The sequence below is a fragment of the Rhyacophila brunnea genome, unplaced genomic scaffold (genome assembly GCF_057557595.1).
Source record: "Rhyacophila brunnea isolate RB1 unplaced genomic scaffold, BYU_Rbru_1.0 scaffold_6, whole genome shotgun sequence".
Lineage (NCBI taxonomy): Eukaryota > Metazoa > Arthropoda > Insecta > Trichoptera > Rhyacophilidae > Rhyacophila > Rhyacophila brunnea.
In genome coordinates this window covers 43,199,241-43,217,088 of record NW_028233276.1, presented here as the reverse complement: position 1 = coordinate 43,217,088, position 17,848 = coordinate 43,199,241, and the positions used below count along the sequence as shown (strand labels likewise).

Sequence of the window (17,848 nt, the reverse complement as noted above, 5' to 3'; positions counted from 1 at the left end):
TTTGTTCTACAAAATTGTCTCCTGCAAAAAATTGCGCAATCTGCAAAACCCATTTTCCGCAAAAAATGGGATTTTGTCTCTTAAGAAAATTGCGCTATTCAATATTGCGCAATTATTGATGTTCATATTTTTATTTTTCGTTTTTTTGCATTTCCAGAAAAAATGGCCTTTTGTCTCTCTTGCAAAAATTGCGCAATTCAAGATTGTGCAATTATTTATGTTTGTATTTTTTATTTTTCGGGATTTCGGCCTTCGGGATTTCGGCTTTCAGGATTTCGGCCATTCGGGATTTCAGCATTCGGGATTTCGGCCTTCGGGATTCCGGCCTTCGGGATTTTGACCCAAACCCATTACTTTTAGGTGACACAGCGTATTTGATTGCAAATATTTAAGTTAATACGTACTTCGTCATCTTCATATTTTAGCTATTCCTAAAAACATCAGTATCACATCTATCTGAAATGTTAAAATCGATATCATTAACCAGTAAATACTTTTCTACTACATTTCCCTCTAATCTACAGTAATAGTCTCGTACGGTAACCGTTCTTTGGAACGGACGGATTTTTGAAGATCGTAAAGAAAAGGTTAAAACAAAACATAATCAAAGAGGACTTTATCGAAACTCTTCTACTACTTGAGATATGTACATATCTTTTCCATGGTTTAAACTCCATTTTACAAATACCTATGCTAAATAGCGAAAATCAAAAAAAAAACTTAATACTTATAATCACGGCCGTATTAACCTGATCAAATAATTACATGTTTGATTAAATTTGCTTTTTTATAATCTACCGTCAATCTAAATATTAAAAAATCTACCAATAATTGCGGTGTTCAGTTCTAAAGTGAACCATGTCCGCGTGAAGTGGTTTTGTCGAAATGATTAATTATATTACAATTGACATGTTTTTGTTAATTCTTAATAATAATAAAGATTTTAAAAGTATGCATAACTACTTCTTTTATATGAATTGTGCTTCCTTAAATGCTTTTTTTCTCATGTTACGTTATGAAATGAATTAACAATCTTTCCAAATTGCATGATCAAACTCTATCTCTATTCATTGATTCTTTTTATGGATTATTTACGTACCTATATGAGTACCTTGGTATCAAAGTGGGACATAAGCCATTTACAAAATTTTACAGGAGACTCACAAACATGTGTGAAAAGTGTCTGTTTTTCATATAACATACCAACTTTAAACTCAAAAATCTCTATGAAAACTACCGTTTCTGATACTTTTGGTGGATTTTTTTAAAGAGCATCACTTGCACTACCATAATCAATTAAAACATGAATTTAGTGGGAGGTGGCGTTTGTCCCACTTTGATACCAAGGTACTCATATATTTATCGACTAGGTAGCATTATCTACTAAATCAAAAATGTAAATAATTGGACTTGGTTCGTTAGAATACTGAACACCCTAATTTATATTAAGTTTACCAATATCTAAATGATTAAATCTATTATGTTAATGATTCATATACATAGTCGTATGAAGGTATATTACAGAGAATTGTTTTAGTACATAAATACATAATAAAACAATATATGTATAATATACCTATAGGTACTATACCCAGAGATAGCAAAATAGTTACATCACTATAACTAAATACTTCAAATTTAGCTACCTATCCTTTATTGGTTAGAACATTTACCCGGTTCTAAAATTCAATCTAGTAAATATGAAGGGGCCATTTCAAATTCATCTATTTTCAATGAATATATTTTTAAATCTGTCGTATATCCAGTATTGAATAAAAAATATAAATTAATTCTAATGAATTTAAGTTTTTTACTATTCAATTTGTGTCATTTTTAGCGACCCGGGTTTCGCCTTTCGGCATCTTCAGGTACTGTGTACACTCATCAAAAGGCAAATAAACACTGAATATGCCGAAAGGCACACTGAAACCTAGGTCCCAGAAAACGACTCCAATGGAATAGTACAAAATTAAATGCATTAGAATATAAATTCAAATTCTATCAAGTACCTTCGGTCGATAGTATTAAGGTGGGACGTGCGCCGCGTAGGTCAAAATTGAGCTTTTATGGTATTTTCAAAGCATGATCATGGACATTCCTTAAACGTTGTAGATAATCTTTTCATATAATTTTGAAGCCTTATTAGCTTTTATATTTATTTTAAACATTTGATGACTGCATAAAGTATTTGTATTACATAAAATAGTATTCTTTTAAACCTCTCGATCTAATGTTTTAGAATATAGTCATATTTCAGTACATCCATGTGCAGTGGTGTTAAGATTTTTTACATTTATTAATTTTTAAACGTTTTTATAAAACCATTAGCAATATTTATGTTCACATTATTATAGTGAAATATTTACGATAAAAAATTATATTGATAATCTCTGTGATCCCAAATTTGAAAAGAATTAGACATTTTATTATTCAAAAAATGTGCAAGATTAACACATTTGAAGATAATTCTAACGACACTGATTATAAGCTATGTCTTTGACCATTCAAGTGTGATAAACATCCGATGAATAATGATTGTTTATAATAATTATTAAACTAAGAAAGAATAAGGTAGTATTTTTTTGAAATACGCCATTTCTTTTGGCATTACCCAGTGGTTAAGCTACAACATACGGCCGTAGCCATAAATTGACAAACTATAACTGAAGTAGGGAGTAAAATTGTGTTAACGCGCGTGTTTGAGCATGTACATAACTGAAAAAAAATCTTTTTTTTTAAACGGTACAATAATATGATAAATTAATGTTTTCAATCCAGATTCTTGGATTCATTTGTTTACGTTGCCTTGTATTAAAAGCTCTTATATAAACATTTATTTACCATTATTAAAAAAAATACGAGGATAACGTCATAATAATAATAAGAAATCGGTTTTTCCACTTTGAATATAATACTGTCACGTTTTGTGCCACTGGTGAGTATTATTATTTAAATATTACCAATAGAAAAACGTAATATATTTTGTAAATTGAAAAAAATTTATGACGACATTGTTTGCGTTAACGTGAAAAACAATTATTTTCTAAATACGCCTATAAAAGTAAGTCATTGTTACGATATTCTTTGTTATGTAACCCCGATAAGTTGGCTGCGATCATATCACTGAGAATTGGTTAGATGGGGGAAGTCTCACAGTCGAACAAGTAACATTGATTTATCGAACGCCGTTTAATTCCTTCAAGTGTCAGTGGAGTTTCAACTTGTTTGAAACAAGCCACAAAAGTCTGAGATCCGCTGGATAACAGATTCTATTTTAAGTTTCACTTACCGCTGCTATTTTTAACTCTTTGGAATCGCTCGTACATACCCATTTGTTTCCTTATTCTCGCACTTTTACAATTTGCGCAATTGTCAAAATTATTTCGATTTTCGTCTTTATGTATAATCCTCATCAGCCGAGATCGATCCACTGCTGGATGAAGGCCTCCCCTACCTCCCTCCGCTCTTCTCGGTCGCAAGTTCTTTGCTGTCACGTACATCTACCGAACTTTTCGAGTTCGTCTATTCAACGGGTTTTACCACTTCTCCACTCATCAAGTGATATGTCCAGCCCATTGCCATTGCATCTGCTTAGCGATCTCTATCACGTCGCGTACTCTTGGTACTCTTGTCTACTTCCTTATCCACTGTTTATTTTCGTAATCTTAACGCGTTATGCCCAACTCGCACCTTTCCATGTCGCGTTGCAGTATTTATAATTGTTGGATTTCTCTAACATTAAGAGTCTATGTTTCACATGCATACGTGATCATTAGTATTATATATTATAGCTTGAAAATTACACAAATTTCATGTACGCAATCATTTAAATTTGACCGTGCGATTTGACAATGTTTTTAAAACATAGTTCCCGTAAATGACTATTAATTACATTAGAATTAACAAAAATAACTTTGTTTCTAAACAATTAGAGCTTGTACAGATTACGCATATCTCGCCGTGATACGCCGCGAGTGCTTGTGGACGGCTCAATGAGGTCACATGTATCTGGAATGCGCGCGAGATTTTACGCGCGAGTCAAATCGCGCCATCTGGACAAGGCCTTACAATACCGTGTATTTAAATTTTCGTTTAAAAACATATTTTTCCATCCGTAAAAACATGCCTGCCATATTTTGTTTTTTTCAGTTTGTTGTGGCGATCAATACTGAGCTGGTTATTATTGTTAGTATGCAATAATTTATGTTCTCGTACTATAATCTGCGCAATGAATAGTAAGCTCGTGTGGTGAATAATTGACCGCGCAACCAGTAATTGAATGCACAGCCGAGTACGACTATTTTAATTGACTGTACTAATTAATAATTAATATTGTATTTACGATCCTTTTTCCATGCGATTCATAATTAATTTCTGTCATAATTTTTGTGATTTTTGCATAATATTGACAATTATTTAACAATATTTTTTTTCGCTTTTTACCTATAGTAAATGGACCACTGCAGCTGGGCGGTGCTAATATCAATTTACAAAGACTGGGTGACATGTTCGGGTGGAAACACATCCCGACAGACTCCGGTTTCGATGGCTGCATTAGTAATTTTACTTTTAATGAAGAGGTGAGTACGATACAAGTTTATTTACTGTTAATATTAATACACAGTTAATAGTATTAATTATATATTTTTACTTGTTTTTTAACATACTTTATCAGGCTCTAAATCAAATTTGTAATTTAAAAAAATATCCAATCTTTATAGTGCTTCTGATTCTACCTTTTTCAAATACTCCCTATTATATATTATATAAATGTTATTAAATGTTTCTTTCTCTTTTCAACAGACTTACAATCTCGGAATACCGAGTGCGTCGAAGAATGCTGACGTCGGCTGTCAGATGAGCATGGCGAAGGCCGTCTCCTTCGGTATCGATACGAACTTCTTGGTGGCGATCCTCGTCTGTGTGGGAATTCTACTGAGTAAGTGCAAGTTATTTATTTCATGTTGTCTATCCACTGCTGGATGAGAGCATTTTAAGTTTGTTTTTCTTATTTCAATATACTGCCAAAAGTTGGTGTCGATAATTTAGGTATTTAAAGTTAACAGCGGATTATGTGTCTATATATTATAATATATATCTGTGGTCGAAAAAAAAATTAAGATGATCTGATATATCGATAGCTTAGTGCAGGGGTCGGCAAACCGTGGCTTGCGAGCCACATGCGGCTCTTTGCCAAATTCCCAATTCCGCCGATAGATATTACGATTTTTAATACATGGTATAGCTTTCCGAACTCATATTCGAGTCTACATAATATGTATGTGAACAATCATTTTCAAACATGAGCAATATAAATAGCATTTAGAGAAGCCAAATAAGCGATGAGAATTTGGAGTCGCGCCTAAAATTGAAAACTACAAGTTACATACCAAACATACAGACACTCTCCAAACAAATGCAAGGAAGGTCATTGTTCACATTAGTTTTCAGGAATGCGTAAAAATTGTATGTAACTCATTTTTAACAATAAAAAAACTTATATTTGCGTTTGTTTTATTCGCAAAATCTGCTTCACTTGATAAATAAACAATAACATTCACTGAAATCAATCATATTTATAAAAATATATGTATGGCTCTCGAAAAAAAATTTAAACATTGTGCCACTCATATTTGGCTCTTTTGGTCAAAGAGTTTGCCGACCCCTGTTAGTGCAAAGATATGTCCAGTTTTTGTTGATTGAGTTAACATACAAAAAATGTTCCTGCATCGTATATTGTAAAAATATTGTATGTCCAAATAGGATATTTGAGAAGATATTGTATCCTTCAAATATATAATAGGTATGTCCATTACTCACGCATCTCAAATCTTAGAATTAGATTTTCTCAAAACATACAACACTTGACATCCAATATTTAGTGACTGAACCATCGATATAGAACATTTAATTTACATTATGCCAAGTTTTAGAGGGCATGTCAAACTTCAAATTTCAATTACCCCATAACCTGATTTCGAGACTTACCAACTTTTGGCAGTAACCCCACGACATATCTGTCTTGATTTATGTATATATCTGTCTGTAACGCATGAGAGAAAGCATATCCAAGTGTGTAAAAGAGAGCGTGACAGGAATAAGACGTATTAAAAGGTCGAATGTGTCAACGCAAATTGTAAATTTAAAAAATAAACTGACACGCAAACTTATTTTAATTGGGTCGTGAAATAAATCAAATGATAGGATAGGTACTCTCATAATAGTTTGACTGGTGCCTATAGTGCAGTACTAGCATGTCGACACATCCAAAAATTTGATTTTATTAAGGGGGGACATGCTCGTCGAAGGTCAAAATTGAGTTTTTATTGTATTTTCAAACCATGATCCTGGACACTCCTTAAACGTTGTAGATGATCTATTTATATAATTTTGAAGCCTTATTATCCTTTATAGTTATTTTAAACATTTGATGACTGCATGAAGTATTTTTGTTACATAACATAGTATTCTTTTAAACCTCTCGCTCTAATGTTTTAGAATATAGTCATATTTCGGTACATAACTGTGCAGTGGTGTTAAAATTTTTTACATTTATTAATTTTTAAACGCATTTATAAAACCATTAGCATAATTTATTACGAGATAATTTTTGTAAAATATTCACGATAAAAAATTATATTGATAATCTCTGTGATCCCAAATTTGTCAAGAATTAGGCATTTTATTATTCAAAAAATCGGCAAGATTAACACATTTGAAGATGATTCTAAAGATATTTATTATAAGCTATGTCTTTGACCATTCAAGTGTGATAAAGATCTTATGAATAATGATTGCTTTATAATAATTATTGACCTAAGAATAAGGTAGTGTTTTTTTGAAATACGCCATTTCTTTTGTCATTCCTCAGTGGTTAAGCTACAACATACGGCCGTAGCCATAAATTGACAAATTATAATTGAAGTAGAGAGTAAAATGATATTGACGCGCGTGTTTGAACATGTACCGTTTAAAAAAAAATAAAAATAGATTCGGTTAGGTACATGTTCAAACACGCGCGTTAACATAATTTTACTCCCTACTTTAATTATAGTTTGTCATTTTATGGCTACGGCCGTATGTTGTAGCTTAACCACTAGGGAATGACAAAAGAAATGGCGTATTTCAAAAAAACACTACCTTATTCTTAGGTCAATAATTATTATAAAGCAATCATTATTTATAAGATTTTTATCACACTTGAATGGTCAAAGACATAGTTTATAATAAGTTTCTTTAGAATCATCTTCAAATGTGTTAATCTTGCCGATTTTTTGAATAATAAAATGCCTAATTCTTGTCAAATTTGGGATCACAGAGATTATCAAAATAATTTTTTATCGTGAATATTTTACAAAAATAATCTCGTAATAAATTATACTAATGGTTTTATAAATGCGTTTAAAAATTAATAAATGTAAAAAATTTTAACACCACTGCACAGTTATGTACCGAAATATGACTATATTCTAAAACATTAGACCTAGAGGTTTAAAAGAATACTATGTTATGTAACAAAATACTTCATGCAGTCATCAAATGTTTAAAATAACTATAAAGGATAATAAGGCTTCAAAATTATATAAATAGATTATCTACAACGTTTAAGGAGTGTCCAGGATCATGGTTTGAAAATACAAAAAAAACTCAATTTTGACCTTCGACGAGCATGTCCCCCCTTAATACCTAAGTGTTATTTTCCCACCCCCTTTTAAAAGTATTTTTACTAAAATTCGATGTGTGTTATTGATACATTATAATTAACGATAACGATTTTATTGAAAAACATACTCGTGTATATTTCGAATTATGTACTATGTGTACCTACATAACCCATGTGCAACGTTTCTTTGGCCATATTGTTGAGGATCGCGACTTCTTTAGGGTAAATTATTAGAAAGGGGTGAATTATTAAAACGTCATTAAAAAAATAATGTTCTTCGTCATTCTTTGATACATTCACTTTATTTCGAAATAATTGCACTTTATCAGTTGTATTAAGACATTTATGTCAAAACTCCTTTTTAAAAATATATCTTATACTGATTGATTTGCCATGTTTGATAAAAGTGATTAATTCGTTAAATGAAATTGATAACCTGTCATAAAAAAATATAACGAAATCAAAAATATTAATGTGAATTCTAGGAAGGCATGATAACAGAGAATGGATTTTTTTTTCTGAGAATTATTATATTAACAGCATTTTATTATCTTTTCACTCAGCTATCTCTCTGATCTTTTATTGAAATAACCAGGTAGCACAAAATGAATGGGAACTGGCTTACCCTGCTGGGTGTGGTATATAACGGGCAACGAATCCCGGGTGTGAAAAATATGGGATACTCTTAAACACGTGTTACAATATTTTATTTTCAATAGTTATGTCTGTATGATAGTAATATGCATTATGTAAATGTAACGTGCATCCAATATTGAGTGCCGTCGGCGTTCTTTGTTATATTTGGGTTTTATGGCTTGCCATAAAATACCATGTTTCATAATATTTATCCACGGCGATGCTTTTACGTTTTATATGTATTAATCTGTTCGATATATAATAATAATGTCCGATATAGTGAAACCAGCTGATCTATAATTGAAAAGCTAAAATCAGAAAAACTACCGGGTTTGGTCGAATGACCAATCTCTATCACTGAGGTACATCCCTAGAGTCGATATGGTGGTATAAAGCAATGCCTCCTAAACTCATGGGTCGGGGACCCTTGGGGGGCCGCGAAATGCTTCAGTAGAACTGCAAGTATTTATGAATATTTTTTACAATAATTATGTACGTATATAATTAAATTTGTCAGATATGAACACTTCACGCAAGTTTTTATTAAAATATTTATAATGACCGAAAATAATACTATCGAAAGAAAAATTGAATGCATGGGAGATAATATTAAAAGTCAATTAATATTTCGGATTTAACAGCAATTTATATGCAATTCAGCTCCATGAATCTACTGATAGATGTGAATAATTGCGGACATTTAACAGATTTTGTTAGATATCAGTATGACTCTACTTTTAACAGTAACTTTTACTTCAACAGTAAGGCCCGTTTCAGACGGGACACCGGTGTCGCGCTCGTATATAATATAGGAGGCCTTTGTATTCGAATAAAGGGGTCTTTGTATTATGTCTATGAACACCCCAGAGCTTATAACGCGTTATAAATCAAAACATAAAACTGGCTGCGGTAATAAAAACAAGTGTATCGGCGCCTTGAGAATGTAGCGGCCGACGGAAAAGTGTACCGGGCACGCGTTGACTCATTAGCTCTGGGGCGTTCATAAACATAATCCAAAGGCCCCTTTATTCGAATACAAAGGCCTCCTATATTACTACGACCGCGACACCGGTGTCCCGTCTGAAACGGGCCTAACTTTATGATGATTTGCTCTTCTATCAGAATTTTTTTCGGCCGAGGTGGGCCGGTGATTGTTTTTTTCATGTTGTGGGGGCCGTGATTTGAAAAAGTTTGGGAAGCACTTGTATAAAGTCATATAAATATACACATTTTACAAACATTATTAAGTTCTGCACAACTGCTTTATCTAAGTCTTCTCTTTTATTAATATGACCCCAAAATTGAGCCAGTATTATACCTACGGATCTAAGGATAGATCAGCGCCCATCAAATCGAGCAGAGTGGGATTAGGAAAGTCTTCCCCTCAATAAAGTTCCGATTTCTTTACCCTTAATTTTTTGGCGAAAGTTGAATGCGCTTTGACTAAGCACTAAGGCTAAAGAGTCGTGAATCCAGCTTTACTCATCTTCGCTGAATCCAGTTATCGACAACCTTTTAATATAAATAATTACAAGATAGAAAGAACTTTATATACCACGTTTTTAAATTTTCTGTTGAATCATATTATAAACTTGACAATTCTATGTACGAGGGTGGGTCAATAAGTCCTTAGAAAAGCCGACAAGTGGCGCGACTAGTACTGTAAGCGGTTTGTTTTCATGCAGCGGCACTACCGATTCAGTATGCTGCGAAGTTTCAATCAGATTGGTCGGGTTGTTGTGTGTTTTTCGTACATTTCAAAAAAAAATTTGCTTGTGGAAAATGGAAAAATGGAAAATGGAGAAAATTGAGTTTAGAGCTGTTATTAAACATTTTAATATAAAAGGGTTAACAGCAAAGGAAATAAAAAATGAGTTGGATTTAGTTCACGGCATATCTGCTCCTTCACTTGCAACTATTTATAACTGGTTAAATGAATTTAAACGTGGTCGTACATCAACAAAGGATGAACCACGCTCAGGACGTCCTGTAGAGGTGACTACACCAGAAATGATCAATAAAATCCACGATATGGTGTTAAGTGACCGAAGATTAAAGTTCAGTGAGATAATTGAGGTTACAGAGATCTCAAAAGGTAGCGTCATTTCTATTTTACATGACAAATTGGGCATGAAAAATATTTCTGCAAGATGGGTGCCGCGTTTGCTCACAGTCGACAATAAACGCAATAGGGTGGTGGCCTCTAAAGCCCTGTTGTCGCTCATGCAACGCAATCCGGATGATTTTTTTCGTCGCTTTGTGACTGTAGATGAAACATGGATACACCACTATACTCCCGAGACGAAAGAACAGTCAAAGCAGTGGATTGCGAAGACAAACCATGTCCAAAGAAGGCGAAAACCGTAAAATCAGCTGGTAAGGTTATGGCTACTGTATTTTGGGATGCACGTGAAATTATTTTCGTTGACTATTTGGAAAAAGGAAAAACAATAACAGGGGATTATTATGCATCTTTATTGGACCAGCTAAAAAACGAAATTGAAGAAAAATGGCCTCATTTAAACAGGAAAAAAATCCTCTTTCATCAGGACAATGCCCGTGTTCACACATGTTTACGATCAATGGCTAAAATTGAAGAATTGAAGTTCGAATTGGTCGACCACCCACCGTATTCGCCAGATTTAGCCCCCAGTGACTTTTTCCTTTTCCCAAACTTAAAAAAATGGCTAAGTGGACAACGTTTTTTTTCAAATGAAGAAGTCATCGATCGGACAAATGCTTATTTTGAGGACCTTCCGAAAACTTATTTTTCTGACGGTTTAAAAAAAATTGAGAAACGTCTAACCAAGTGTATTGAGCTCCAAGGAGATTATGTTGAGAAATAAAAAAAAAATACAAAAATAAAAACTGTTTTAATGCTTTTTTCTAAGGAATTATTGACCCACCCTCGTATTAATAATTTAGGACAAATAAGGCAATTGTCAACAAATCATTTTTTTGCTATTTTGCAACAAACAAACAAATATAGAATACTGAAATTGATGAAAATGATTTCCATAGTAACGCACGTATATAATATATTAATAATTTAGTTGCTAGGACCACCCCCTTAGCAACCAATAATAGTGGTTTGGATTACGGATTTCTTCCGAAATAACTTTTCATACAAAACAGAATTAACTGAAAAGGAATTCATTTCTATTTAAATATGGCTAAAAGTATTAAAAGAATGCATTGGCATCGTGTTCTGATATATTCTAAAAGTTTCAAATGTCTAGCTAGTCGGGAAGTTAGTTAAAAATCTATTGCAAGATTTGTACTGGATAAATAACCACCGGACAAACAAGAATACGAGTTAAGAAAAACGTGGTTATAATTATATATTATATCGTCACCTCAATTTACTACAACTAGATAACTCTGATTTGGTCATTGTTGGGAAAATGAAATTTAAACTTTACTTGATAAACATAAATCTAGGCTATAATTAATGCATTTATGGTTTTAAAGTTATCTAATATTAACACAAAATTGATACAGTTCCCATTAACTTCTGACTTACTTAGTGTTATCATTTTGTAGAGTAGGAAATGCAATAGTTCTCGAGGTATAAGAACTAGGCATATTACATTTTAAAATTGATAATTCATCTACCTAATCAAATGCGAGATCCGCCGATTTGTTTTGTTATACTTGTCATATTTTTGTTTTTTTGTGATTATTATAAAATTGTAGATAAAAAAAATAAAGTAATATTTATATAACACCCACGATGGCCGCGCGGCTTAAGCGTCGGCCTATAGCGTCGTGGTCCCAAGTTCGAAACCTGGGTCTGGCAAGTACACATATTGTTTTTCAATTTGTGCATGAGTCAGAGTTTGGACCTAATAGGTTCAGCAAGTGGCTGACATCCATTTCTCGTAAAAACAAAACTTGTTAATACAAACCTCCACTCCGTGGAGGCCCATAATGATCTTATTAGGATCGGACGTTGTCGAAAAACAATATTTACGTAACATTAAATAAGTTTTACTTCTGTGAAGCATCTTTTTATTATTATTTGTTTTAATAGTAACAGTTGTGATTTATTACTCATTTTTTAATGTGGTGATCCACAAATGGCATGCCGAATGTTTACAACGTATGTGGGCACCGGCATACGTCATTTAAAAATGTTCACGTCCCGCCGGGCTAATACCTTTTCGCGAAAACTTTTCTTGGAAGTTTTATCATCTTTCTGTGACGCCCGATTACCTATTATCATATCGATTTTCGATTTTGTTTGTTTTTGCGACAATGTCAAATTTTTGACAAAATATATTCTAGTCTCAATACTACAACTAAATAACTTCGATGTTGACATTGTTACAAACTAAAATAACTATATATTGAGTTGGTTACACAATCACTATGAATTGCAATACCGGACAGAATTTATACTCCCGTGACTATAAGATTAATATTTTTATTCCCGGTATTTTTTTTTCTACATTTTTGTTGGTGTTCTGTCTGGTTACGTGATTATCACCAAAACATACCCGAACCTTCACCCACGACAACTTTATAGTACAATTACTAACAAACCAATGATACCTAAATGTTCCCATCAAATATCCTTCGGAATCAAATTCGACACCAATTGACAATTTTATAAAAAATAAATAAACCCAAAGGACACCGTGTTAAAATAAAGGAATGTCATCAAAAATAAAATATGAATCGTCATGTTAGTTATAATATAATGTTTTCTAATTTACTATTTTTTCCATTTCCGTAATCGTATAAATATTGGGATATTTTAATTTTAATTTTTTGAATAAAAACTAAAATAAATTATATTTAATTGACGACAACATGTCTTTTTCTCAAATTTAATATTATAAAAACGAATTCCAAAATTGTTTACGAACATTGCCTGTCGTCACTTGATCATAATATTCACTTAAGAATATTTTGAAGGACAAAAGTAAGCACTTACTAATAATTATGTAAAAATATTGATGTTGTAGTCAGTAGGAAATTGTAGATCACTTTTCATAGAATTTATGTAGAAGCCCATTGAGTTATTACTCCACGGTTAATCTGCTGACTATGTAGAAAACGAAATTATGCTTTTGTCATGTTTTGGAGGACATTGTACATATAGCACTACAATGCCCTAAATATGCACTTCACAGAGTACAGCTATGAATTGCGGATATCTATGAGAATGTGACGAATTGAAAGGTGCCCTGGCGGTGGGTAAGATAGATGAACTTGGCAAAATTGTAAAGTTCTTTAACACAATATGAGTGAGGACCTGGTCGGCGGATCCCCTTCTAGATGACAAAAGACGATATGACAGCGAGTCGCAGTCAAAGCCTCGGTAAAATCACAAAAAAAAAATATAAATCATGTTACCTTGTTGCAGAATTCGAGGTGCAATATTTTTTTGTACCAGAAATTACGCAGTTAATTCATTAATTACCTACAATTTTTAATACGTAGATATGTTTATAATCTTAGGCCTTAAGAACTTAACACCATACAGGTTAGTACTAAGAAACTAATATTTTCGACAATTAAGCCCATATAAAGATATTGATATCCTACATAGATTTTATGGATTTTTGCATATAATCGATCTATATATTCAACTTTATTTATTTATGTACAAAATATTTCCATATATTGGCGTTTTCTCTTTGTTCTTTGTGCATTATTCTAACTGCGAAATATCAAATATTAGGTTAGGTATCTTTTTAGAATTTTTGTATTTCTGCATCCATCAATTTTTTAAGTGGATTGAATCATTTATTAAAAACAAAACCACTTACTGAAAGAAATATGTGAACTCAAATTCCATTTTAACCTACCGTTTTTTCTAATATATATATGTAAGATGGTCGAGCGGATAATATGTCAGCTTGTAATGTTTATCCCGGGTCTGGCGAAAAAAATCACACAATATTTTAAATGTGTGTTTGAACCCAGAGTATGGATCTAATAGGCTGAGCAAGTGGCTAACATCCATTTCTCGAACATAGGTTAAATATGTATATATATATATTTTTCGGAAGTTTGTTTAAGTTATGTACCACCTACATGTTTTAATTAATAAAAATTTAACATTATTAAGTAGATAAATAATTAATTGTTATAAGTATATTATTATATTTATTTGAACTGTATTATTTTAGTGCCATTTCTTTTTATTAACCTCATTCTTTGTATTTAATATTACACGCCTTGTTGTGAACGTCTTAGACTTGTAATTTGTATTGTTCATCCATGTTAGTAATATAAATGAATTTTAAAGGAATTTCGATAATATGTGTCGCTAAATTTCAAAATCAGCCAAGTCCATAATAGATGAATAGGAGAAAAACAGCTTTTTGTTTTCTCAAATACTCAGTCACAAGGGTGAAAGTTTATATTATTTCGAATATAGAATATTTAAAATTAATAAATTCCATATTTCGATAATGCAAAAATGTTAGAAAGCAGTAGTTCTTCAGCAATTCACAAAAAAGTAAAAAATACCTAAAGGTGGACTTGGCTGATTTTGAAATGCTTTCCTTATTATTAATAGAATAATATTAACACATGGATAAACTACAGAAGTTTCGCAAGGATTATTATGTATTTCTGTAAAGTTTTTAGTATCAAACATTTGGTAGCCGTAATTAACAGTAGGGTACCTACTGTATTTTATATACCTCTTTATAAATCACGTTTTAGTTGAATACGTCAGCTAGTTACCTTTGTGACGCGTTATTTCAAATTGAGACAATGGCAAATTGAAGAGGAGGCACAAAGCTCGAATAATAGAATTGCCATTGTGCAGATTGTTAGGAAAACAAGGTTCTATGATTGTTGTACGCTGTATTATAATATATGGACCCCGTAGGTAAAGTGTCCTAATAGCACACCATTTGTTTCTTTCATAATTCGTATATTTTTGAATGCCTCTTCCTGATTGGTCCGCATAATATAATACATTCTTACTTTGAATTTCTTATAATATGCCCTATATCTTCATGGTAAAATATACATTTTGAAGCATAAACGATTCTTTTTTTTCCTTAACCCAGCCGTTGCTGTAACGTTATTTAGGATAATCTAGCCTCTTTAATTGCAACTACAGTCGAACTTGGTTATTACGATCACGGAAATAGCGAGATCTCGGATGTAATGAGGAAAAATTCGTTGACATTTTAGTTTATGATTTTCTCCATACATCTATTTACTTTTATTACGAGATACTTCTTGGGTATACCGAGCAAAACTGTTAATGTGTTGATCGTTTAAAAACAACTTTTTCGACCCTAAGCAATAAAATCTGACCGGGCAGTTAACTAGGACGTGTCTAATTACCTAATAGGTGTTTTCGCCGACAACATTGAAAAGGTATCCACGCATATGGTTGAAATTGCATGTAAAAAATCCAAGCTTTGTGAAGTCAGCAGGCACCTACCAGCGCCGGCGGCTCAGCACTTCGTTACAAGAAACAACTTCTTTTGTAGTTTATGAATGCCATGCTTTTTTCGGGGATTTTTACGATGGTATTCAGATTTTTTTAATATTCTATGCTTAAATAGAACGTGACGCGAAAAATGTTATATAGTGTCCCATCTAAAAATCCCCGAAACAAGCATGGCATTCATAAACCACAAAAGAAAAAGTTGTTTATTGTAATGAGCCGCCGGCGCTGGTAGGTACCTACTGACTTCACAAAGCTTGGATTTTTACATGCAATTTCAACCATATGCGTGGATACTTTTTCAATGTTGTCGGCGAAAACACCAATTAGGTACTTAACTAGTATCATAAACGTAATCCGATCCCGGCGGCATCGGTATAGTTAACTGCCCGGTCGGATTTTATTGCTTAGGGTCGAAAATGTTGTTTTTAAACGATCGACACAATAACGGTTTTGCTCTGTATACCCGAGAAGTAGCTAGTTATAAAAGTGAATAAATGTATGGAAAAAAAACATAAACTAAAATGTCGATGAATGTTTCCTCATTACATCCGAGATCTCGCTTTTGATCGTAATAACCAAGGTAGACTGTATATGAATTAATTAGAATTTAGATTTTATTCAGAAAAGCCACATTTGTCGGAAACGACACTTTACCTCCAGAGTGCGAACGCGACATTTAATCAAAGCCTGTGTGTGCGTGAAAAGCAATAACCCTTATAAAAATGACGTTTATACTACTTGAAACGATAATTTAGTAATAGAGTTATCTTTTTTATTATTGAAACCCTATAAAGGTATTTATCAGAAACGGCACTTTACCTCTGCTAGCTGGATATGTATGCTGTGAAAACGCATTGAAATAACGTACGCTTTACTGTCAATTGCATTTTTTGTTTTGGAATAAAGGGAACAAAAAAATACTCGGGTATAGAGAAAATCATAAAAAAAAATGTAAAACGACTCATTTTCCGACGAAATGGTCCTGCCGTTTTGCCATAGCAATCGTAATGAATTGTATCGAAGTATATACAAACCTACGAGTTTTTTTGTGTTCGAGTTTATTATAATTTTTCTCTTTAAAAAAAATCGTCGTTATGATGTAAATGCGAAATAGGTAATCACGGAAATCCTTCAAATTCGGCAGGAATTATTATTTTCGCCGGAAATATTTGCAGTATTTATTAAATTTTCGATATTAAAGGAAGCTTATTAAAAAGTTGTTTAATCGTTTTCTAGATATAAATAAAGTCAATTAATTAAAAGTGACTCCATCCGGGAAATATATTTTATTACATCCTGTAAATGTTTTACCTACTTCGTAATTGAATTCGCCATTTTCACAAAATGCCGTAAAATGCGTATATTTAAAAGCGGTATTATGTACGATCATTGTTTTAGATGCCCTTGTAGGTACAGGTGTTCTGGTGATCAATTAGACTTCAAACTGAAATTTAATATTCTTCAAAAAACTCTTTTTCGGTTATGTTATACATGTAATATAATATACATCATTTTGTGTCAAGTATTCTCGAATATGCCGCATTATTTGGGAGTCCTCACAAATCCGTCTATACAATGAAGTTGGATCGAGTCCATGCTAGATTTCATAGACTTCTCTACTTGAATAAATGCATATGGATTCTTTCCTTATGATAATGATAAAATTACAAAAATAAAAATATCAACATTTTCACTGACTCCTTAAGTCTGATTCACTCGCTCGAAAATCCAAATTTCAGCATCAAAACTAATGACTACATTCTTAATATTAGAACCAACATTTCCAAATTTAACAATAGTAACGAACACGGTACAAATGTACAGATATACTGGATTCCAGCACATAAAGGAATTAATGGCAATGAAATTGCTGATCAATTGGCAAAAAAATCTGTAAAATACCCATCAGAAAATATAAGAATTCCATACACAGATTTTAAAGCCCAGTTTAAACAAACAATGAGCGAAAATAACGGTAAATATTTAGAAAATCTTGGGAAAGAAAAGGGAACACACTATTATCAAAACTTCTATAGTAGATCTCCTAAAACTTGGTTTAGTAAACATTGTAAAATTAAACGAGATGTAATAGTGACAATAGCTAGAAGCAGGACAGGGCATTA

At 32.4% G+C, this 17,848-nt stretch overlaps 1 protein-coding gene across 1 annotated transcript in view; it reads left to right on the top strand.

Annotated features, from left to right (window-relative positions):
• The window catches only part of shg (DE-cadherin), a 158,511-nt gene that overhangs the window by 111,431 nt on the left and 29,232 nt on the right, over window positions 1-17,848 (top strand). Inside the window, exons 20-21 of the mRNA XM_085956835.1 lie at window positions 4,450-4,580; window positions 4,804-4,939. Coding sequence (XP_085812961.1) covers window positions 4,450-4,580; window positions 4,804-4,939 — 267 coding nt within the window. The remainder of the gene's footprint in view (window positions 1-4,449; window positions 4,581-4,803; window positions 4,940-17,848) is intronic.